Below are 23080 nucleotides of genomic sequence, written 5' to 3' on the forward strand. Positions count from 1 at the left end.
TTGGCCATCCTTCTTTCTTCTTCAGAGAAGTTTTTCTTTAAGTCTTTCGCCCACTTATTTATTGGGCAGTTGTTTCTTTGAGGATTTGTTGTTGGGGGGTTTACTTGGCTTTTTCACTCAAGATTGGTGCTCTCTGACTTGAGCTGGTACTTTACCTCTTGAGCCTCTGCGGGACTGGCTTTCAATCTTCATCCTGAGATCTCAGACTCTTCAGTAGCTAGGATTTTAGGCATGAACCACCAGCACCTGGCCTCTTATTTGGCTTTTTCGCTTGTGGCTTGTGCGTTACTACACCAACTATACTTCTACTGGCTTTCTGCTGGTTAATTGAAGAAAAGAGCCTTGCAGATATTTCTGCCCAGGCTCACTTTGAACTGTGATTCTCAGGTCTTGGCCTCCTAAGTAGCTGTGATTATAGGCATGAGTCACTGTCATCTATCAAGACTTTTTCAGCTTTAAGCAAAAATTCTTGGCTATCTTTTCTTATTTCCTGTCTCATATAGTTTAGAACATATAAATTTAGCATTAAAGTCTGAAGGGGTTGCAAGAGTGCTAAGAAATGTACGCATTATCCTGCCCATGTAATTGTATCTCTTCTGTACAGTATGTTCACAAATAAAATAAAATTAAATTAAAAAAAAAGAGTGCTTGCCCAGCAAACAAATGCAAAACCTTGATTTCAAGTCCCAATACTGCTTAAATAAATAAATATTGAAGCCAGCCTAGTTCAGACCAAAATATAGAACATGGTTAGCAAAAGCAGTCCTCCAACTTATATCTCATAGCAAGTGATTGGTTGGTATTTTCTGAGAGCATCTATACTGCTGTGTTAGATTTATTTTTTTCTTCTACTGTATTATATGATTCTAATACCAGATGTCAAAGTTATTTTCCTTTTTTAAATTTAATTTTGTTGTCAAGGTGATGTACAGAGGGGTTTGATAGTGCATTTCTTGTCAAACATGGTTACCCCCTCCTCGAATTTATTTTCTCCTAGGTGTTTGTTCTATGCTTTTCATCAAATGGATGCTCAGTGGACTGGGGGTGAATTAAAATGTTTCCAAATTACTTCCTATAATAATGAAATTTATTTTACTGTAATTAATACTTCAACTCTATTCATTTCAAGAATCTTTAGTTTGGGGATATTTGAGAACTCAGGATTTTCATAAAATAGTTCATCATATTTTGATGTAAATTTTTTTTATATTTTGATTTCTGTTTGGAAGCATGGCTTGGATTTCTAGAGACAAGACACAACTTTCTTTGTTTTGTTTTTTTTTTTTTGTGAGTCGTGGGGCCTGAACTCTGGGCCTGGGCGCTGTCCCTCAGCTCTTCAGCTCAAGGCTAGTATTTCTACCACTTGAGCCACAGCGCCACTTCCGGCTTTTTCTGCTTATGTGTTGCTAGGAATCAAACCCAGGGTCTCATGCATGCAAGGCAAGCACTCTACCACTGAGCTACTTTTCCAGCTCCGAGGCATAACTTTTAAAACTAAACTTTTTATTGCTTCTTTTAACATAATGTGAACGTTATCTGCAGATCAAAGACGAAGTGCCTTTTCATCCAAATGGAATTCTGTGATAAAGGGACGTTGGAGCAATGGATTGAAGCAGGAAGACTGAACAAATCAGACAAAACCATGGCTTTGAACCTATTTGAACAAATAGTAACAGGAGTTGGTTATATACATTCAAAAGGCTTAATTCATAGAGACCTTAAGGTAAGAGGGAACTATACTTGGTTAGTTGCTCAAAATAATTTATTCTCTTCCAATTTTAGATTTGTGATTAATCAAATTAGGATGAAAAAAATGTCTCTGATCTTCCTGAGGTTTGAATGGGTGTAGTACTTGTCCCTAATCCCATTCCTTGCAATTACTTAGAAGATGTCTAGGGCTGGTCAACAAGAATGTTAGTGACATGTTATTCAAGCACAAGGCTTGGGGTTCAAACCCCAGTCCTGCCATATTGAGGGACTGAATCCAGGACTTCATGCATGCTAGGCAAGCACTCTACCACTAAGCCACATTCCCAGCCCTCATTAAGCCTTCCTTACCCTCAATATTTCTATTTCTTTCTTTTTTAAAATTTTTATTTATTATTTCTATCTATTTCTGCCACAGTAAGAGCAGATAAGAATGAAGATGAGAAAGAAGCTGGGCGCTGGTGGCTCATGCCTATAATCCTAGCTACTCACAGGGCTGAGATTTGAGGGTCTTGGTTCAAGGCCAGCCTAGGCAGGAAAGTCCATGAGACTCCTATCTCCAATTAATCACAGAGAAAGCCACGTGGCTCAAGTGGTAGAACACTAGCCTTGAGCTGAAAAGCTCAGGGACAGCTCTGAGGCCCAGAGTTCAATCTCCAGCACTTGTGGGGAGAAAGAAAAAAAAAAGAATGAAAAGGTGGGCATGCACTTTGCTTTTGTACTTCGCAGCTTACCAGTTTTGGGTGGCATTGCCAGAGAATGGTCTTTACCTGTTAAAATATCTTTATAGAGAGACTCTAAGAGTTTACCCCCTTTTTGTTGTGAAGAACTAGACTGAAAGCTCTGGGGAGGGTCATCAGGTTTCTGGAGTGAGTTTTCACCTCAGGCTGCTCCTTTGTAGAGGGTTTTCTGCATTGCTCTGAGTAGATATCTATTCTTGATCCTATACCTTGTATATACAATTTGTACCTCAGCAATCCTGCATTTATCTATAATGAATGTGGCATCGTTGCTTTTCTTTTTCTATTCTTTCTCTTTGGTGCTAGTACTGGGAGTTGAACTCAGGGCCTGGGCACAGTTCCATGGCTTTTTTTCACTCAATGCTGGTGCTCAACCACTTCAGCCATAGCTCCACTTCCAGCTTTTTGGTGGTTAATTGGAGATAAGAATCTCCTATATTGAATCGAAGTCCTTCACCCCACAGCTGTTCAGTTAGCTGTTCAGGTAGCCGAAACCCAGGCTACCTCTGGTCTCACTTGTAGTATTAAATCCCCCAATTTGGGCTACCTGGCACCAGTAAACATAAAAGTAGCCATTATGAAGATGATTGAAACATGTGATAACAAGCTGTCCAACTGATACATCTAAATTTCATTTTTTCCCAAGCCCAGTAACATATTTTTAGTAGATGAAGAACACATAAAGATTGGAGACTTTGGACTTGTAACAGCTCTAAAAAGTGATGAAAAACGAACAACAAATACGGGAACAAGGCGATACATGAGTCCAGAGCAGGTAAGGTCCCCTTTCTTTCTGCTTATTTACATTTTGATCTCTCATTTATTCATTTTTATTTTTGTGTCAGTACTGGGGCTTGAACCCAGGGCTTAGACACTAACACTTAGCTTTTTATTCTTTTTAAGTTTAGAGAGTACTTAGTTTCTGTAATCAAACCCACATAGATAAGACCTTACATATTTAATACAGTTCATTTATTCCTGTACTAATGGGAAAAAAATAAGTTTTAGATTTCTAAACCAATATGGTTGACCCTTAGCTTTTGTTGCTTAAGGCGAACACTTTACCACGTGAACCACAGCTCCACTTTCAGCTTTCAGTGGTTAATTAGATAAGAATCTCAGATCTTTTTCTGACTGGTCTGGGTTTGTATCACAATTCTCAGGCCTCAGCCTCAGCCTCCTGAGTTGCTAGGATGACAGGTGTGGGACACTGGCAACCGCCTGCCATGTTCTTTTTAACAAATGTATTGTGCTCCAAAGCAGAGAGATGTTATAATTTATTCAATGATAGCATTATTAAATAGCATTTATTTAGTTTCCAACTTTGAATGTTTATAGACCTGCTACATGCATCTTATCTTTGTGGTCAAGACCAAATGTCATTTTTTCCATATTCCTCATGCTTTCCAGACATGTCCCCCAACCCTAGGGATTCCAAAATCCACAGATATTTTAATCCCTTCTATAAAATTGTGTAGAATTTGCGTGTAATCGATGTGTATCCTACTGTATGCTTAGTAAATGTTGTGAATGTTAACTGCCATGTAAGCTAGGCTTAGCAACTTCTATGCTGAAGATTGGTGCTCTCTGACTTAAGCTGGTGCTTTACATTGAGCTTCTGCAGGACTGGCTTTCAATCTTCATCCTGAGATCTCAGCCTCTTGAGTAGCTAGGATTGGACTACACACTAGGAACACTGGGATAGTAAAACCTTTAGGTCATATTCAGCCTCTAGTCTTGGGTCCGTCCCCTGGAACTTTCAAAATGAGTCTATCTTTTGCTCCTCAACTGTTTAGGTACTTTAAAGCAAGTGCAACCCAAGCTACTTCCTTTTTTTTTTTTAACCCAAGCTACTTGTGCTGTCTCGTGAGTCTGTCCTTCCTTCCTTCCTTCAGTTGGTATGGCATATTCTCTTGGTATTGTGATTCTCCTGCCTCAGACTCCTTTGTGATGGAATTATATGTGTGCACAATGGTGCCTGGCTCGTTATATGTTCTTTAGGAAATAGTCCTAAATAACAGGAAAATGAGTCTGTTCACATCCAATATGGATATAATTTTCTTTTCAAAGCTGATTTACAGTGAGCTGAATCTATAGGTTGAATAGATACAGTGGGACAATTATATTTCAACCTATAATAGATCCCATGAATCTAGGATCAATTCATCTGCATAAAATAAAAATGCATTTCCAATATGGTGAGTATAGCCAAATTGTCATTCAAAAGGTGATTTGAATAACAAGTTCCTACTGGAAGTATATGAGCATGCTGCCTTCGCAAGAAAATTATCTCAGGCCTCTCTCCAGTCAGTCCTTCCCCCTACCACCCAGAGATAACCAGTGCTCTGATTTCTGGTGTCATACTTTAGGTTTCTTGTTCTCAAACTTCCATCTTGAACTTCATATGAATGAAATCATTGAGTATGTACTTGTTTCTTCATTTAAAGTAATTAATTGTTGGAGAACTTTCAGTTTTGTCTTGTGTAAGCAGTAAAGTCCTTTTACTGTGTGACTATGCCACAATATATTTTTCCATTCTCTTGTTGATGTACATTAGGTTTCAAATCAATATTCAAAAAATATGCTATGAATATTTACATGCAAGTCATTATTTTAAACACTTTACCTGCTGTGCCTCATTTAACCCTGCAGTCAAACTTTGTGGTCAATATTATTAGTATCCTATTTCAAAGTTGAGCCAATTCCCATGTTAGCAGTAATTTATACAGGTGATTCTGCTATTCAGTGGTATAGATTTGAACCTGCTAACAAACATTTTTATGGGATGTAAGATTTATGATTCAATTACTTTATTTTTTTGGTTTTAGAAGGCATAAATACTTTTATCAGGTGAATAACAACGACAATTGTATTTTGGTCTCTTCAGCTTTCCTCAAAGGAATATGGAAAAGAAGTGGACATTTTTTCTTTGGGGCTAATTCTTGCTGAACTTCTTCACCAGTATCCCACAGTTATGGAAACAATAGAGGTAAACAATCTCAAAGAAATAATTAGCAAGCAAAAATTGTTATCTTCTGAGTACCATGTAAATAGTTTCTGCCATCCTTCAAGATGTGAATATATTCATGTCTTGTTACAAGTAAAATATGAATTTTCTTTCTTACTAAGTTCTGTTGACCTATTTGTTATACACCAAAGATTTTAACCTTGTTTGGAAGATGTATACATTTCCAATTTGAGTCTTCCCACAAAATTTCATTGCTTGCTTTAAGGTAGATGCTTTACTAAACAAGGAATATAAAAAGGAATACGCTGCTGGGCACTGGTGGCTCATGCCTGTAGTTCTAGCTACTAAAATGATTGTGATTTAAAGAGCACAGTTCAAAGCTAGCTTGGGAAGGAAGGTCTATGAGACACCTCCAATTAGCCAGCAAAAAGCCAGAAGCAGAGCTGTGGCTCAAGTGGTAGAGTCCTGAGAGAAAAATTTCAGAGACAGTGCCAAGTGCAAGTATGCCTGAGCATGCATACACACACAAGATAATAAAAATAAAATAATAAAATAAAACAGGGGTGATGAAGTTGGCTACCATAGAGGGTTTCAAAATACCAAATGTTACAGGAGGCTGTAATAAGGATGTTCTGTGAGTGCTAGAGTCTTTCACAAAGATCAGAAAAAAAATTCTAAATTTAGGTCTCCTTAGTCATTACCTTGTTCTGTTTTGTTTTTGTTCTTCACAAGTTCCTAGTAAGTGTTTTATTTTCAGATTTTTGAAGATCTAAGGAATGGCATTTTCCCTGATGTATTTGACAGCAAAGAGGTAAGTAACACTTGAAAAATCATCAGAATTTTACTTATTTCAATGTTTTATTCCTTAGTATTGACTCTTAACTGTGGTTACAGAAAAGTCTTCTAAAGAAATTACTAGCAAAAAACCCAAAGGAACGACCTGACACATCTGAAATACTGAAGACCTTGGCTCAGTGGAAGAATTTTGAAGAGAAGAGGAAAAACAACACATATTAGGCTTCTTTGGGAAAAGATCAGATTTCTAATATGTAATTTTCCTTTAATGCCAAACTCGGCTAGGGGATATTGATGGGCACTGATCTTTTATTTTCATTTTCTTTCTATTATTGTATTTTAACTTGGATTTTCTTTAACTTCAAATATATTTTTAGACTTTACTTTTCTTTTTTCTTTCTCCCCTCCACCTTATTTTTTGGTGCAGATAGTGGGGCGTAAGCTCAGGACCTCACACTTGCACTTGTTTTTTTCACTTCAAGCTGGTGCTCTACCACTTCAACCACACTTCCATTTACAGCTGGAGATAGGAGTCTCATTGACTTTTCTGTCCCAGTCTAGCTTCAAACCACCTCTTGAGCAGACAGAATTACAGGCTTGAGCCACCAGCTCCCCTGATTATTATTATTATTTTTGCTTTGTAGTGCAGGCTAGACTGGAACTCTCAATCCTCCTGTCTTAGCTTCCCAAGTACTGGGATCATAGAACATTACCTAGCTTCATTTTTGTATTTTGAAGATGGCTAATACCCTCAAAATATTCTTTACAACAATCAGTAGCTGTTTCTAGGCCCAAAAAAGGTATTTCCTTGCCTTAAATAGCTTACAAGCCTCTTTGACAAATACATACTTGCAAAAAGACAAGTGATAAACTTACTTGTGGAAGCAACTTCATATTATCTAGTAAAGATGAAGCAGTATATTCTTTCAAAGCCCCACACTCTATTGAAACACACATGCCTATAAGAATGTTCATGTAATCCCTGCTGATAGGTGTCAAAACTATTGGGAATAATCATAATACATGTGATCTTTTTCATTTAGTAGTATGTTTTCAAGTTTCATCCAAGATCAGTAATTGATTCATTTTTGTTATCAAACAATATTCTACTGTACGGATGTATTGTATCCATCTTATTGTGTGAATGAGTGTCTGTTTATCTATTACAAACAGTTTGATTGTTTCCATGTTTGGCCAATTGCTATCCCAAACATCTGTGAAAAGATGTATGTGGGTATGTTTTGTATGTATACCTAGAATTCCTGGGTTATGCGTGCAGTAATTGGCTTTTCACAGCTCTCCCTGTCCATTCGGTCCACCTTTCAGAACCCATATTCTGCTGGGTTTTTTTTTTTTGTCACTTCCCACGCAAAATCAACTTCCCTACTTCTCCCTCTGTGCGTTAACAGTGTGGTGCCTATCAATTTGCTCTGATGCTCAGTCATTCCTGCCTGCCTGTTTCCTTTGATACTATGAATTTCTAGAGCACACAGGAGGCTCTTCACTGTCATGTGTACTTCAAGGTAATGAGTGCACTGCCTGCAGGCACTCTACAAATGTGAATGCAAGTGTGAGTTTCAAATGTTTGATTCTGCAAAAGTTATCTGGTATTAAATAATCATTCAGCTGGGAGCTGGTGTTCAAGTCTGTATCACTAGCTACTCAGGAGACTTGAATCTGTATTAAAGTTTGAAGCTAGTCCAGTCAGGAAAGTCTGTGAGACTCTTAATTCCATTAACCAGAAAAAATTTCAAAATGAGCTGTGATTTTAGACCTTCCCCCATCCCCTCCTCAAAAAAAAAATCAGAGACAGTGGCCAGGCTCTTGAGTTCAAACCCTAGCACTGGCAAAATAATGTTCACTTTTACACTTCATCACTAAATGTTGGCGAATAATACTTGAAATAAATATGTACAAGGTGAACTGATTTGTACTTTAAAGTATCTTGAATGTTACAGGCTATCATTCTGGGTATATAATTAAGAAAAATGAGACATTAAATAAAATCTAGAGATTTGAAAATACCAATAGCACAATTTGAACAAAAGTAAATGATGTGAAATGTTAAAACTAAATTTTGTTTTGTGCCAGTCCTGGGGCTTAAACTCAGGGCTTGGGTGCTGTCCCTGAGTGATTTTTTTGCTCAAGACAAGTACTCTACCACTTGAGGGGCTCTCTGGTGGTTAATTGGAGGTAAGAGTCTCAGACTTTCCTGCCTAGGTTGACTTTGATCCTCAGATCTCAGCCTTCTGTGTAGCCAGGATTCTAGGCATGAGCCACCAGCACCCAATGAAACATTAAAGTTTCAAATTTCATATAAATGTTTTAAAGCAAATTGATTTTTTCCTCAATGTTTTCCTCCCTCGGTGTTCATTATTGGGTAGTTATGAAGTCCTAAAAGGCATATATGAACAAAAATTAAGCTTTTACTCATATTGAGAGCCTGTTTTTAACCTTAGATGGAAAAGAAGAGAAAGAACTCCCTCTCTAGACCTCTAAGTGTAGACCCCAACTCTGGTGCAGTCTTGGGTTCCATCAAGATTATCCTCTCATTCTCAGCATAATTGTTCGTGTCCATAGTCAGAGGTTCAAGGTGACAGGGTTTGATACATTTTTTACTTTTTTTTTTTGCTTGTCCTGGGAATTGAACTCAGGGCCTGGGTATTGTCTTTGAGCTTCTTTTGCTCAAGGCTAATGCTCTAACACTTGAGCCACAGTGCCACTTCCAGCTTTTTCTGAGTAGTTTATCAAAGACAAGTCTCACAGACTTTTCTGCCTTGGATAGCTTCATACTGTAATCCTCAGATCTCAGCCTCCTAAGTAGCTAGGATTACAGATGTGAGCCACCACGGCCTGGCTATTTTTTTTTTTTACTATTTTTAAATAAAATGTAAATATTAAATAACAGCATCCTACCATATTCTTATTTATGTTTGTGTATATGTGAGTAGACAGACAGATAGATAGATAGATAGATAGATAGATAGATAGATAGATAGAGATATACAATCACAAAAATATTCTGGATTAAGAATGAAGGCCCAGAAATAAACTACACATATTAATATGTACATATGTATATGTATATATCTATTGATATATGTACTTACCTTGTGCTACCTTTCACAATCAAGGATAATGATGCTCAAAAAACAGTGGCTAAATTACACTAGAATCTCTGGGGCAGAACTTGTTTTAATTTTGTGTTAGTACTGTGGCTTGAACTCAGCATATGCTCTCTTAGTTAGCTTATGTTCTCATGGCTGATGCTCTACCATTTGAGACAGACCTATAGCCTAACTTTTTGCTGGAGATGGATTCTCAGAGACTTTTTTGCCCAGATTGATTTTGAACCTTAATATACTCGATTTAAGCTAGGGTTACAGTACTTTTTGTTTTTATGCCAGTCCTGGGGCTCGAATTCAGGGCCTAGGCACTGTCCTTGAGCTTCTTTGCTCAAGGCTAGCTCTACCAGTTGAGACACAGCTTTACTTCCAGCATTTTGGAGAGTTAATTGGACACAATAGTCTCAGGGGCTCCTGCCCAGGCTGGCTTCAAACTGTGATCTTCAGATCTCAGCTTCCTGTGTAGTTAGGATTACGAGTGTGAGCCATTGGCATTCAACTGGATGCATTATTTATAAGAGCATGTTAAGTTAAATTTGAGAACAAGCAAATTAGGTCATACTAGATCAGAGATTAACACAAGATAAACCTATGCAAGTGTAGGTTTACTTTTGCTATTTTCTTGGGCATGCTGTTTCTAATAAAAGAAACTGATCTCTTGTTGATTGTGACTTAAAAATGAGCTGTAGGCCAATTTTGGTTTTGAAGAATATAGATCTAGAGCCAAATGTATTTTGCCAATATCACTTTCAAGCCCTCACTTGTCTATTTCTATTGCTGCCCATAAGTGTCCTGATAAAATTTCTAGATGTCGGGGCTGGGAAGGTGGCTCAGTGGTAGAGTGCTTACCTTGCATGCCTGAGGCCCTGGGTTCTATTCCTCAGCACCACATGAGCAAAAAGAAAAAAGCCGGAAGTGGTGCTGTGGCTCAAGTGGTAGAGCGCTAGCCTTGAGCTGAAGAGCTGAGGGACAGGGCCCAGGCCCAGAGATCAGGCCCCATGACTGGACCCCCCCCAAAAAAAATTTCTAGTTGTCATTATTGTAACCATAGTTACTAGAATAGTCACCACTTTGCTGAAGTGGCTGCTGAGTGATGGGCTGGGAAAGTGAGCTGTAAAATCACAGCACTGCAACCACAATTCTACCTAAAGCAGACTGGTACTTATGTGTAACCTATAGCACTACTTTTTTTTTTTGTTATTGTTATTGGCTGTGGGGCTTGAATTTGGGGCTTGGGTGCTATCCCCAAGCTCTTATGCAAAGGCCAGTGCTTTACCACATTAAGCCACAGTGCCACTTCTGGTTTTCTAGTGATTAACTGGAGATAAGAGTCTCACAATCTTTCCTGCCTGGGTTGGCTTTGAACTGCGATCCTCAGATCTCAGCCTCTTGAGCAGCTAGGATTACAGGTGTGAGTCACTAGTACCCAGCTAGCACTAAGTCTTTAGCATAGGTGCTTACCAGACTCATTCTAGGAACCTTAAAATGAATCCATACATTCTAAAACCACACATTACTTGAATCAATCAGTAGAGGAGACACCCATGCAAGTGGACTTTTAGAAAGGTTCAGGATATTTTTATGATTGACCTTGGGTGGAACTTGTGTTCATCATGTCCTTATTTGTACTCAGTTAATCTATAGGGAGGCAAATTATGAGAGAAAACTTGAAAAAAGAATTTAGGACCTACCTTGCAGTAGTTTTTAGAGCAGAGAGCACTCTATGGCTCTCTGAGAAAATGAAGTTAGAGGTTAGATGACCGCCTGCCATGAATAATGCTGAGGGGTTTCCAGATCTGGTGTACTTGTAACTCATGTAGTTTAAGGTGGTGAGAAGAAAGAGAAGCCAAAACTTAAAGGGAAGCTAAAACTTAACAGATTACTTGCAATGGATACAGATACAGACACACACACACACACACACACACACACACACACACACACACACACAGCCATAAGACACATCATTTTACTAGGAATAACATAATAAACTGTAACTGTCCAAGTCCATGACACCTGTGTTCTGAAATAATATTGTATTACTCTTCTTAAGCCACTGAACATTTAAAATTATAGTTACAAAAAGCACAAGCATAACAGGAAGGTCCTCTGTCCTTTCTGACATTAGCAACTTCTACTTTATTGGCAACAGTCTTAGTCGTGATCAGCAGAAGTTGGTCCTGGGCAATTTGTAGAAAGGTCTTCTTTATCTGTAATTATGAGATGGAAATTAAAAAATACAATTTTTATAGTAAACTTCCAGAAAGAAACTTCAGTATAGCAATTGTTTTTGATTATTTCCCATTTACTCTGCTAATCCAGGAAAAGATTCAAAAAACCAAAACCATATCCCAAAATCCTTCCTTCTCAAGCATTAAGTCCTTAAATACTAGTTAGCAAAGGTAGTTTGCTCACATGAATTAGCAGAGGAGGCACTTGGCTTCATAAGACATTTGGCAAGTTTGTTTCTTCTCCTTCTTTTGGTGGAATTGGGATTTTGAAAGTTGGGCCATGACTTGAGCCATACCTTGAGGCCTTCTTGCTTTAGGTTATTTTATAGATAGGCCTCATGTTTCTGCGTAAGCTGGTCTCAGCCTTTGTTTCTCCTACCTATAATTCTCATACAAATGGGATTAATAGACATGAAACACCACGCTCAGCTTGTTTGTTGAGATACGGTCTTGCTCATTTTTTGCCTGAGATGGCCTCAGCATGTGATCCTGATCTTTGCCTCCCAAGTAGCTAAATTATAGGCATGAGCCACTATGCCTGGCCACCAGTTGGCAAGTTTTAAACGGATTCTTTCCTCACAATGAGCAAAACAATGAAGTGGATTTGTAACATATTTGACTTCTATGGCTCAGGGATAATTCTCTTTATGTAAGAACTAGGTTTTGAAGACTTTTTGGTGGCACTGGACTTAAACTCAGGGTCGTCAGCTGGCTGGCACTTGGTAGGCAGGTGCTCATACCACCAATCCTTTTCACTTTCCTTATTTTTCAAATAGGGTCTTATATTTATTTCTGGGCTGGCCTCAGAAAGTGACTATCCTACTCCTAGGATAATCATAGCTTGAATAACAGGTGCATACCCAGGTTTTTATTGGTTCAGAAGGAGTCTTGTAAAATTTTGCCTGGGCTAAACTGTAATCATGATTTTCCTAATTGCAGTCTCCTCAATAGCTAGGATTGTTAAGTATGAGCAGCCATATCTGATTTGTAAAAAACCAGTTCTAAAATTTTAACATAAATACCTTTCAATCTACAGCAAGAAAGTAAAAGTAAAGCATAAAGCATTCACCATCCTCAAACCATTCTAATTAGGTTTTTGGGGTTTTTTTTGGCCACTCTTGGGGCTTGAACTTAAGGTCTGGCCACTGTCCCTGAGCATCTGTTACTTAAGGCTAGCACTTGAGCCACAGCATCACTTCTGGCTTTTTCTGTTTATGTGGCATTGAGGAATCAAACCCAGGGCTTCATGCTAGACAAGCACTCTACCACTAAGCCACTTTCCCAGTCTTAGATATGATTTTTTTTAAACAAAATTCTGAAAGATTCTCTATTGTCTATTCAGTTACTGAAAAGCTAAAAGGAATTCTAATAAGCTTTCAGTTATTTCAGTAGTAATTATTTCTTTAGGACATTGGGCCCACATCACTATTTGAATGAAACAGGAAGTTCTGACTGTGTTTGGGAAATGTGCCTTTCATTGAAAGTAAAAAAGCACTCATCTTTACTAGTCAAAAATATTACCAACCACCTTCCTACCTTCATAGGCTGTTCCACACCAAATGCAATACAGATGTTCTTCTCTTAAATAACTAGTCAATATTTGTAGTTTTTCCAGAACCTAGACATAGGATGTATACCCATGAGTACTTTACAAGGAACAGAACCTTATTATTATTTTGATCTTAGATCTAAGTCAGCCCAGGTTGTAAATCTTCTGCTGTATTTTCAAATAGTTTCCATAAGTATCAAAGGCAGAAGTAATATATTTGAATGTATCCTAGGTGACTAGTCACCCAGAAATTTGCACAACCTGACAAACACAATAAAGACTACTGGTTAACATTAAGAAGATAGATTTTGGCTAGCTCTGTGATAACCAGCATCCTTAAAGACCCTTTCTACTTTCAATGAATCTACCTGCTGCACCCCCCTTCCCCACCAGATGAGGTAAAGGTGAGCACTGTTTCCTTTCTGCCATGAACATACTCATTCGTCATATCACATATATAAGGGTTTCAAACTGACAGTGTACTCCTTTCTTGAATCATCTTCCTTCAGGTTTTCTGTTTGGATGATGGGCAAGGGAAACATGAACACATTTGAACCAACTCTTGAAGTTTTAGCAGGACACAAGGTATAAGTTAAAATAATTCACATTTGCACTGAATTTATCATCCAAACTGAATCTGAGGGACAAGCAGGAGCTTACTGGAAAATGTCATGCAATTTTGATTTGGGGTTCATAATGCAGTAAAGCAGCAGTTCTCAGCCAGGGTTATTTTTCCTCTGAAGCTAGTAAGCAATGGTGAGGCATTTTTGATGTCCCAGGGTCATCTGGAAGCAGCAGCCAGGAATTTAGCCTCAAATCTTACAACACATAGGATAGCTACCCACAATTACCCAGCTCAAAGCATTAATAGTGTCAACGCCAAGACCCCATGCTATGAAAGAAAGACAATGGTCAATACATACACTTAAATCTTCACTCCTATATTCATCTTCATCCTGTTCTTCTTCCTCTTCCTCTTCATCAGTCTCCTCTTCGGGTCTCAACCAGTACCATGCTTCCCTGGGAACCTCAATATTCTGAAAATGTACAATTATTCTCATAAGACATAAAATACATAATAAGACTATCACAAGTATGTTCATGTGAACATAAATTCAATCTTCTAATAAATATTGACTGCATACTATTTAAGAGTAAAGCACTGCACCATGATGGGAATGTAAAGTCCAATTAGAATTTTGTCTCCCAGTTGCTGCTGATAGTCTAGCAGAAAAGTTAAGCCATGTGTATAAAATAATGCACACAAGCATACGTGTCACACGTGTCAGAAATACATTTCAAAACATAGCAAGGTGAGAGATTGCTTTTAGCAACCTACTTATGGATGAGAAAATTTTACCAATGTTTTTGAGTCTTTAAACGAAGTCATTTATTTGGTCAAACCTGAACCACTAAGATAAAAGCAAAGAAAGAATTTTTCTTTTATGTTTTCAGACACTTTGTACTCCTATACTGTTTTGTAGAATGGGAACTTCTTTGTACAACTACTTAAAGATAATTAAAAAGAACCAAGAAAAAAATAAATCCTTCTTTGTAGTAAAAAAAAATTTTTTTCTTTTAGATCATTCAAATCTGAAACAGATTTTAATAGCTTTATATAATAGTCATAATATGGGCTGGAAATAGGTTATTCTAACTGAATATGATTGAGAACAGAATTTCCACAGAGTCTAGTACTAAGTAATTAAAATTTGTATTAGCAAAGAACAACTTATTTAACTCTTATTGGTTAGCTCAGGTTTCTGCAGTGAGCAAGCCATTATTATATCATTAGCACATCTCAGTAGTATACTTAGATGAAAGTTTTCAACACTAGATTAATCAGGCTTGAAGTCATTTTTTGTTTTATGCCAACTGGGGATTGAACTGAAGATTTCCAATTCTCACTTGGCTCACAGCTGGTACTCCACCACTTGAGCCACAACTCCAGTTCTGGCTTTTTGCTGGCTAACTGAAGATAAGATTCTCTTGGATTTGTTGGCCACAGTTGTCTGACTTAAAATCATCAGACCTCAGCTTCCTGAGTAGCTAGGGTTCTAGTGTGAGCTATCAGTGCTGGTTTGGAGTTCTCTTTTCTTAAAAGTAAAAATATTTGGCATATCATACTGGGCTATCAAAATGCTACAAAACTGAAAGCCAATGACAGCTTACCTTCTGGCTATCCAACTGTTGACAGGCGCGCTGGCTTCTTTTAAGATCTCCTTCTAGTTTCATCTCATCCTGCTTATTTTTAAGTCGCTTTCTAAAATAAAATATTATAAAGTCCATAACCTTTAACATTTTTATATACCAAAGTACCAGAAAACATACCATGATAAAGAACATTTGAAACCAGTGCCTGGGGCTCACACCTGTAATCCTAGCTACTCAGGAGGCTGAGATCTGAGGATCACAGTTCAAAGCCAGCCCGGGCAGGAAAGTTGGTGAGACTCTTATCTCCAATAAATCACTAGAAAACCGGAAGTGGTGCTGTGGCTCAAGCGGTAGAGCACTTGCCTTGAGCTGAAGGGCACAGGGACAGCGCCCAGGCCCAGAGTTCAAGTCCCATGACCGACCAAAAAAAAAATTATATTTTAAACTAAGACAGTTCAAATACAATTTTACCGAAACTGTTCTTCAGCTTTTTCTTCAGCTTGGTTTTTCATGTGAATCTTTCTTCTGTAGTGTTCTAATTTTTCCTCTGCTTTCCGTTTTAATAATGCCTCATGACCAATGCCACTTTTCCCTGATGGAAGACAAAAATTCTGATAAGGAACTTCCTGGGTTTTTTTTTTTTTTTTTACTTCAAACATGACATTTTTTTTTTACTTTTTGGCGTTGGTCCTGGGGCTTAAATTCATGGCCTTGTGCTCTTGGTTGGCTTTTTCTGTTCAAGGCTAGAGTTACATACCTGTTTTGACATGGAGAGGAATTGGTTCAACAATACCATCTCCTAAAAAAAAAAAGAGAGAGAGAGAACAAAATGCAGGTCAGTATAGATTAGACAATTCACATCCCTCCTTAGTTTCAATGACTTCCAAAATTGAAAAATTAACGCTCTCTATATATAATAAGCCACTTTCCTTGCCTTCAAATACCTACTCCTCAGTAAGGCTGACTCATGGCCTCTTAGACTAGCTTAAGAAATGATACTATTGCTATAACAGGTCCAAGGCAATGACATCCTTAAGAGAATGCAAAGCCTATCTAGGTGAAAATCAAAGCAATTACAATAAAGAAAAATAGACTAGGAGGCTACCATCAATTGGAGCTGTCCCTGCTCTCTTCAGTTCAAGGTGAACACTCGACCACTTTAGCCAGAGCCACTTCTGGTTTTCTAGTGGCTTATTGGAGATAAGAATCTCATGGACTTTCCTGGCTTTGAATCATGATCCTCAGATCTCAGCATCCTGAGTAACTAGGATTACAGGCATGAACCACCGGTGGCTACCATCAATTTATAGCCTTTGTATTCATGTAAGCAGTTTCACTTCCAAAAGAGAAAAGAATAGAACTGCTCCAGCTGGACAGTCACTCAGACAGCTGTTCCAGGTTCAGAGAAGAGGCCAGAGCCCTGTTATCATCCTCAATGCTGTTTCACTGTTCTGTGGCCATTGTACTTTTCAGTCCATAATTTGTCACCACCCTTTGAGGACTTCATTGTAAACCAGGTCCACTAGACACTAGTTGTAAATGTTTCAACACTGTGCTATTTTTCATGGCACATGAGGTAGTTAAAATGGATACAGTGGGGCTGGGAAGGTGGCTCAGTGGTACAGAGCTTGCCTTGTAAGCATGAGGCCCTGGGTTCGATTCCTCAGTACCACATAAGCAGAAAAAGCTGGAAATAGTGCTGTGGCTCAAATGGGAGAGTGCTAGCCATGAGCAAAAGAAGCTCAGAGACAGTTCCCAGGCCCTGAATTGAAGCCCCAAGACTGGCAAAAAAAAAAAAAAATGGACATGGGAAGATAAGTTCTCTATATGATTTATTATCACAGAAGAGACGAAGACGTTTAAGGGTTTTTATTTTAGCTGGATAAGGGTGAAAGTCATCTCTGCTCCTCAACAATATATCAAAATGTGAGAGTTACAAAGTGCTTATTTTTGAACGTATCTCACCACTTTTGCCAAGAGCCTGACCACTTTTATATCCCATCTTCTGGAGCAAGGCAAACCCTTTGTTTTCACAGCCTAGTGCACTCTTCAGCCCAAGGGTACGTCTTTCTTGTTCTTCTTCTTTTAAACTCTTCTGTCTATTTTTCAAATTAGCTTCCTGTTGCTTTTCTTCTTTTCGTCGAGCTTCTCGAATTTGCCTCAGCATAGGCAATCCTGGTCTGATGTCTTCCCTGAAAAATAAGAGGAAATGGTTATTTTAGATGAGTATGTGAAGTGTTTCATAACTTCAGCATTTACACAGTTGATACTACTTAATATTTCAGTTTTCCAGCACTGCCTCCATGATCATCTTTGTTGTCACTGCTATTAGGTAAAAGCAGAGATTCTCAGGAATGGCTGTTTTCATAGAAATGATGAAGACTAAAGATCATATACAAATGAAAGAAATAGTAAGTTTAGGGCTGGGAAGGTGGCATGCCTTGCATGCGTGAAGCCCTGGGTTCGATTCTTTACCACCACATAAGCATAAAAAGTCAGAAGTGGCGCTGTGGCTCAAATGGTAGCATGCTAGCCTTGAGCTGAAGAGCTGAGGGACAGTGCCCAGACCCTCAGGCCCCACAACCGACCTCCCCGCCTCTAAAAAAAAAAAAAAGAAAGAAAAGAAAAGAAATAATAAGCTCAGATTGATTTTCCTAGGAAATCAGCAATAATAAGGAGAAAAACTGAATAGAAGCCAGAAGAGATAGGAAGACGAAATAAAGGAAAAGTGTATTAACCAAGAACCAGCGGCTTATGTCTGTAATCTGAGCTACTCAGGAGGCTGAGAGCTAGAGGATAATGGGTCAAAGCTAGTCAGGGCAAAAATAAAGAAATAAATATCCTTTGAGTTTCCATCCCTAACCAGTAAAATGACTTTGGAAGCATGGCTCAAGTAGTATAGCGCCAGCTGTAAGCAAGAAAGCCAAGTGTAAAGTTCAAGGCCTTGAGTTTAAGCCTTGGTAAAGGCATACATGCACACACACACACAAAAGTATATTTCCTTAGAAGAGGTTACACTGGATTAAGAAAAGTAAATGAAGATGGATGCTAGGAGGTCGTACCTGCAATGCTAGCTACTTAGGAGGCTGAGGTTTGAGGATCACAGTTTGAAGCCAGCCTAGGCAGGAAAGTCTTACCTCTGATTAACCACCAGAAAGCTGTAAGTGGAGCTGTGGCTCAAGTGGTAGAATGCTAGCCTTATAAAAATGTTCAGGGACAATGCCTAGGTCCTGAGTTCCAGCCTACGACTGGCATAATAATAATAATAATGAAAGTAAATTATAGCACCAACAGGGAGAAAATGATTCCTAGTGTCTTTGAAGGACACATAGGAAGTGTCACCATAAAGCAGTTAAGACTCTCTGATGTCACACTTGAAAACCAATGTCCCTGTTTCACAGTCTACACATGTATTATACATATCATTACATTAAGAGTACAATTTACTTACTGGACATTAATGAAGGAATCAGACATATAGTCCTCTTCTTCTGCCATGTTCAACTTCAAATGGCAATTCAATCTATAAGTCAAATGGGATAAAGTAATAGCATTTTTTTGTTTTATTTTTCTCAGTATCTCTCATCAGGACCTTTCTCTAGAGCTCTACTACATATTCAAGTGTTCCTGAGTGTCTTTATTTGTGAAGCTCTTAAACTCAATAGTCTAAACTTCCCACATTCCCCATATTTCTCCACTAACATCATCACTCTACCTCCTCTAGATCTTTTATAAACCTGTCTCATTACCCCCACCCCACTTAGTTATGACCAGTACTTCAGTTCAGACACCTTCTTCTCATTTGAAGTATTACAAAAGCTTTCTGATGGCCGTTGCCTTTGCATCTCTTCTTCCCAAACCACCTCTAATAGTCTTCTAATTTCTGCTCCTTTAGATTCAAATCAGGTCAGGTTACTTCTGTCTGTTTCAGTGAAGGTCCAGTCACATTAGCAAAGCAGAAGATAACCTCACCCATCACAATCTAACCCCTACTTGTCCATTAGAGTTTCTTACTGCAGTTCTATGGGCTACTCATTACTCTTGAGACATACTTCAGCTATATTCTTCTTCCAAGGCCAAGGATATCATCCATCTCCTCCAAAATCTGTGTTGACCACTCCAGGCCTATCCACAGCCCTTTATGTGCTGTACATTTAAGTTTGCCTGGAACTTGATAAATTAATACGTTGCTTACATGGAAATATTCTGAGGAACATTCCCATCCATCGTTAAAAATCATGTAATTATTAGCCCTAAGAGGGTTTAAATAATCATCTAGAAAAGTGCTTCTTAAACTTCTTTGTGTATATGAACTAACTAGGATCTTCTCATTGTGCGTGGAGCATGAAGCTTTGTATTACTTCCAGGTTCTCAGGCAATGTCAGTGCTGCTGTCAACTTGGTACAGTACTACTTGGTACAGATAGGCTGTTTTGGTCTTTCCCATCCTATTTTCTTCTGAGAACTCATTCCTCTGCCACCCATGTGGTTCTAGTGGAGGATGGTACTATGAATACCCTTGGGTGAATTCCCTTAGGTACAATGGTGGCCAATTATAACATCCTATGTCCCAGCAATGGGGATGGTAAGAGAACACCTCAGTAAGAGCAAACACTATCTCTTTTGCTACATATGAATACATGGGTTATGGAGAATGAAACTGTTTTCATTGGGCATTCTAACTGGAGTATGTAAAGTTGGGACTGTCATATGAAGAGAACCTGTCTGCAGTATGGAGTCAGATAAACAACATGAACAAAGACAGGCCTTACAGCAAAGAGGCTTAATTCCCAAGGCCCTTGTTTTTAGGATGCTGTGACTAGTATCCCTCCCCACTAAATGGCCTAGTAAATTTCTAGATTACTTAAGCTTGCTTGAAAAGAGGCTTCATCAACTGCAACCAAGAGTCTGGACAATTATCCTGGATGAAAAAAGTATTACTATATGGGTTTTTCACTATATATCTTCCCAAGTAGGCTTGAGAACACAAACACAAGTTCTTTAGATCATCCCTACCTACCACTATGGTAGGTTCTAAGTAATGCTTTTGTGATAATGTGTTCAAGAAAGGTCTTTAATTATTTATCCTATTAGTTTGTAATCATAGGCCACTTTATTCCTCTGTCAATATTTTTTTAATTTATTTATTTATTTTTTATTTGTGAACATACTGTACAGAGAGGTTACAATTACATGGGCAGGATAATGCGTACATTTCTTACCAAGCATTGCAGCCTCCTCCTTTGGTTTACCCTTCACATCCCTTCCCAGCCTCCCCCCTCCCCCCCCTGTCAATATTTTTAAAAAAATTATAAATATCCCAGAAGTATAGAGAACCACAAAAAATGTATTATTGAGTTCCAAGACGAGCTACTCCTAATGATTCTTGCCTGTTCGGATGTTTTTGGTCAAAAGCATAAAGTGGATTTGATAATTAATTAGAAGGAAGTGAGCTGTCATATAATGAAAACACTCAACAAGTTCTATGCAGAAGTCCACAAGGGAGGAACTAAGACCTTTTGTCAACAGCCAACACAAATGAGTGTGCCACCTTGGAAATGGATTATCTAGTCCCAGTGAAGCCTTCAGATGGCTCAGACTGGCTGGCATCTTCATGACCATTTTGAGAACATCCACGTAAAGCTAAGTTGCTCACAAACTCCTTTTTATTCCTTTACCTCATACTGAGGTTGAATTCAGGACTTCATACTTATATTTGCTAGGTATCCAGTCCTTCTGAGCTTATTTACTTTTCAGATGGGGTCTTGTGTTTGTTCTCTAGGGCCAGAGTTGGATGGTGATCCTTCTACCCATGCCTCCAGAGTAGCTGAGATTACACATGACCAGTGTACCCAGCTTGTTTTTCCAGAGATAAGATCTCTAATTTTTGTCTTAGCTAGCCTCGGGTTCCTATCTCTGTTTCTCCGGTAGCTGGGATTATAGGCCTAAGCCACTATGCCCAGCTTGCTACTAAATTCTTGACACACAGAAATGGAGTCAATAAAGGACTACAAAATTTTAAGCTGCTAAACTGTGATACTGTTATAGCAAAAGCCATCACTACATCAGGATATAGAACTTTATCATCCATGTGGGAGCTGTCTTTAACCCCAACCCAAATGTATCCTTACTTTGGTTTAAGGAAGAGTCACTATTGAATCATTTATACCAATTATTTTCTTCCTCTAGAATTTCCTTTTCCGTTTTAAACATCTGCATTCCTAAACATTGCAATTCAGTTTTGGTTTTAAAAGTACAGGTTAGGGGCTGGGAAGGTAGCTCAGTGGTAGAGCGCTTGCCTTGCAAGCCTGAGGCCCTGGGTTTGATTCCTCAGCACCACATAAGCAAAAAGAAAAAAGCCGGAAGTGGCGCTGTGGCTCAAGTGGTAGAGTGCTAGCCTTGAGCTGAAGAGCTGAGGGACAGCGCCCAGGCCCAGAGTTCAGGCCCCACGACCGGACCCAAAAATAAATAAATAAATAAATAAAATAAAAGTACAGGTTAAGGGCTGGGAAGGTGACTCAGTGGTAGAGTGCTTGCCTTGCATGCATGAGGCCCTGGGTTCAATTCCTCAATATCACATAAGCAGAAAAAGCCAGAAGTGGTACTGTGGCTTAAGTGGTAGAGCACTAGCCTTGAGCTGAAGAGCTCAGGGACAGTGCCCAGGCCCAGAGTTCAGGCCCCACAACTGATACATACATACATACATATATATGTTAAAGATATGTACAGCAGTTACAGTCATTCATCTTTGCCTACACTTCACATTCTTCACTTACAATAGTATTTTTACATGTAACGCTTAGTACTCACCCACGTTACGAGTATCTCAATTAGGTAAGAACAGTCTCATTTTCCAGTTGGAGAAATTTAAGATTCCATATGGCTAACGGACTTGCTTGCAGCCACAAATAATGTGGGTCTCAGTGGTCTTACTGCTGAAAACAATTAGATGATTAATTTTGCTTCACTGCGGTTTGCACTTACCATCACACCTGCTAGGCCAATGTTTTGTCACGGAACTACACCCCCAGACCAAAATTAAGTATTTTAAAGGGTCTCATTTAGGCCCGAAGGGGGTTATCTGGCTCCCTTACACAGGATCGCAGGTAAGAATACACACTTAATCTACAGGCAGGGCGTGGCTCTGGAGGCTGGCCCCTGTACCCGCTGGGTGTGCAGGTGTGCACACCGCGCTGACGGGTTCGCTCAAAGCCCCTTTCCGAGCGTCACCTGCGAGCATTCCGCACCCGCACGAGCTGGGACTCAGAGGCACAAGGCCGGGGTTCGAGGTTGGCTCCGGGGCAATGGTGGTACGTTAAAGAACCGCCTCAGTCGTCTCCCCAGCTTTACTTCACGGAGTGCCCGCGCTTCTCGGGGGCGCAGGTCCCGCGCCGGCACTGCGTTCCCGGGACACGGGCGGAGGCCGCCGCCGTCCTGCGCGCCCACAGACCGACAGAAGCGCAGCGACTCATCCGCACACACGCGCCCGTCCTCGGGGGCCATGGGCCCCTCCTGGTCACCAGGGTCCCACAGACGCCACCCTTGGGATGGGGACGGCGCTGGTGGTGTGAGGGGTATTGGCAGCCAAGGCGCAGCCCCTCCGCTGACTTGCCCCGGCGTCGGCAGAACCTACCTGGCAGCCAGGCAAGCTCCCGCTCGGCTCCGGAGAGCGCTCTGCGCATGCGCTCAGCAGGAAGCACGGGGGGGGGGGGGGGAGACTTCGGCTCATCTATTTCCCAGGACCCACTCAAAGGGAAACAAACTTACCGCTGGCCAGTGCGATTGCGCAGGGCAAGCGTTCCGCTCATGCGC

At 39.6% G+C, this 23080-nt stretch overlaps 2 protein-coding genes across 9 annotated transcripts in view; one reads left to right on the top strand and one right to left on the bottom strand.

Annotated features, from left to right (window-relative positions):
* Window positions 1-6592, top strand: part of Eif2ak2 (eukaryotic translation initiation factor 2-alpha kinase 2) — a 23687-nt gene extending 17095 nt beyond the window's left edge. For both annotated transcript variants that reach the window (XM_013013682.1, XM_013013683.1), the window contains 5 exons: window positions 1543-1723; window positions 3094-3222; window positions 5335-5436; window positions 6173-6226; window positions 6310-6592. In XM_013013682.1, coding sequence (XP_012869136.1) covers window positions 1543-1723; window positions 3094-3222; window positions 5335-5436; window positions 6173-6226; window positions 6310-6432 — 589 coding nt within the window. In that variant the 3' untranslated portion in view covers window positions 6433-6592. The remainder of the gene's footprint in view (window positions 1-1542; window positions 1724-3093; window positions 3223-5334; window positions 5437-6172; window positions 6227-6309) is intronic.
* A 4698-nt stretch (window positions 6593-11290) lies between these two features.
* Gpatch11 (G patch domain containing 11) lies at window positions 11291-23020 on the bottom strand. 7 transcript variants are annotated; one of them, XM_013013688.1, is made up of 10 exons: window positions 22902-23019; window positions 22079-22200; window positions 18721-18792; window positions 17235-17461; window positions 16027-16068; window positions 15741-15861; window positions 15288-15378; window positions 14039-14152; window positions 13103-13184; window positions 11291-11545 (listed from the first exon to the last, which is right to left on the bottom strand). In XM_013013688.1, exons 3-10 carry the CDS (start codon window positions 18765-18767, stop codon window positions 11490-11492), a joined length of 780 nt encoding a protein of 259 aa, XP_012869142.1. In that variant the 5' UTR covers window positions 18768-18792; window positions 22079-22200; window positions 22902-23019; the 3' UTR covers window positions 11291-11489. The 7 variants fall into 7 exon arrangements, with proteins under 7 accessions (XP_012869142.1, XP_012869139.1, XP_012869141.1 ...); XM_013013685.1 differs by having other exon boundaries at window positions 22079-22203; XM_013013687.1 differs by lacking the exon at window positions 22902-23019 and adding an exon at window positions 22363-22522.
* Window positions 23021-23080: the final 60 nt, after the last annotated feature.

This window comes from Dipodomys ordii, unplaced genomic scaffold, assembly GCF_000151885.1.
Source record: "Dipodomys ordii isolate 6190 unplaced genomic scaffold, Dord_2.0 Scaffold20, whole genome shotgun sequence".
In the NCBI taxonomy this organism is placed as follows: Eukaryota; Metazoa; Chordata; class Mammalia; order Rodentia; family Heteromyidae; genus Dipodomys; species Dipodomys ordii.

Coding starts and splice junctions, on each gene's coding strand:
- Gpatch11 (XM_013013684.1), bottom strand. Junction 15,862..16,026: donor TCCTCTCCATGTCAAAACAG/GTATGTAACTCT, acceptor GTCTTCCATCAG/GGAAAAGTGGCATTGGTCAT. Junction 11,546..13,102: donor GTGTGGAACAGCCTATGAAG/GTAGGAAGGTGG, acceptor TCATAATTACAG/ATAAAGAAGACCTTTCTACA.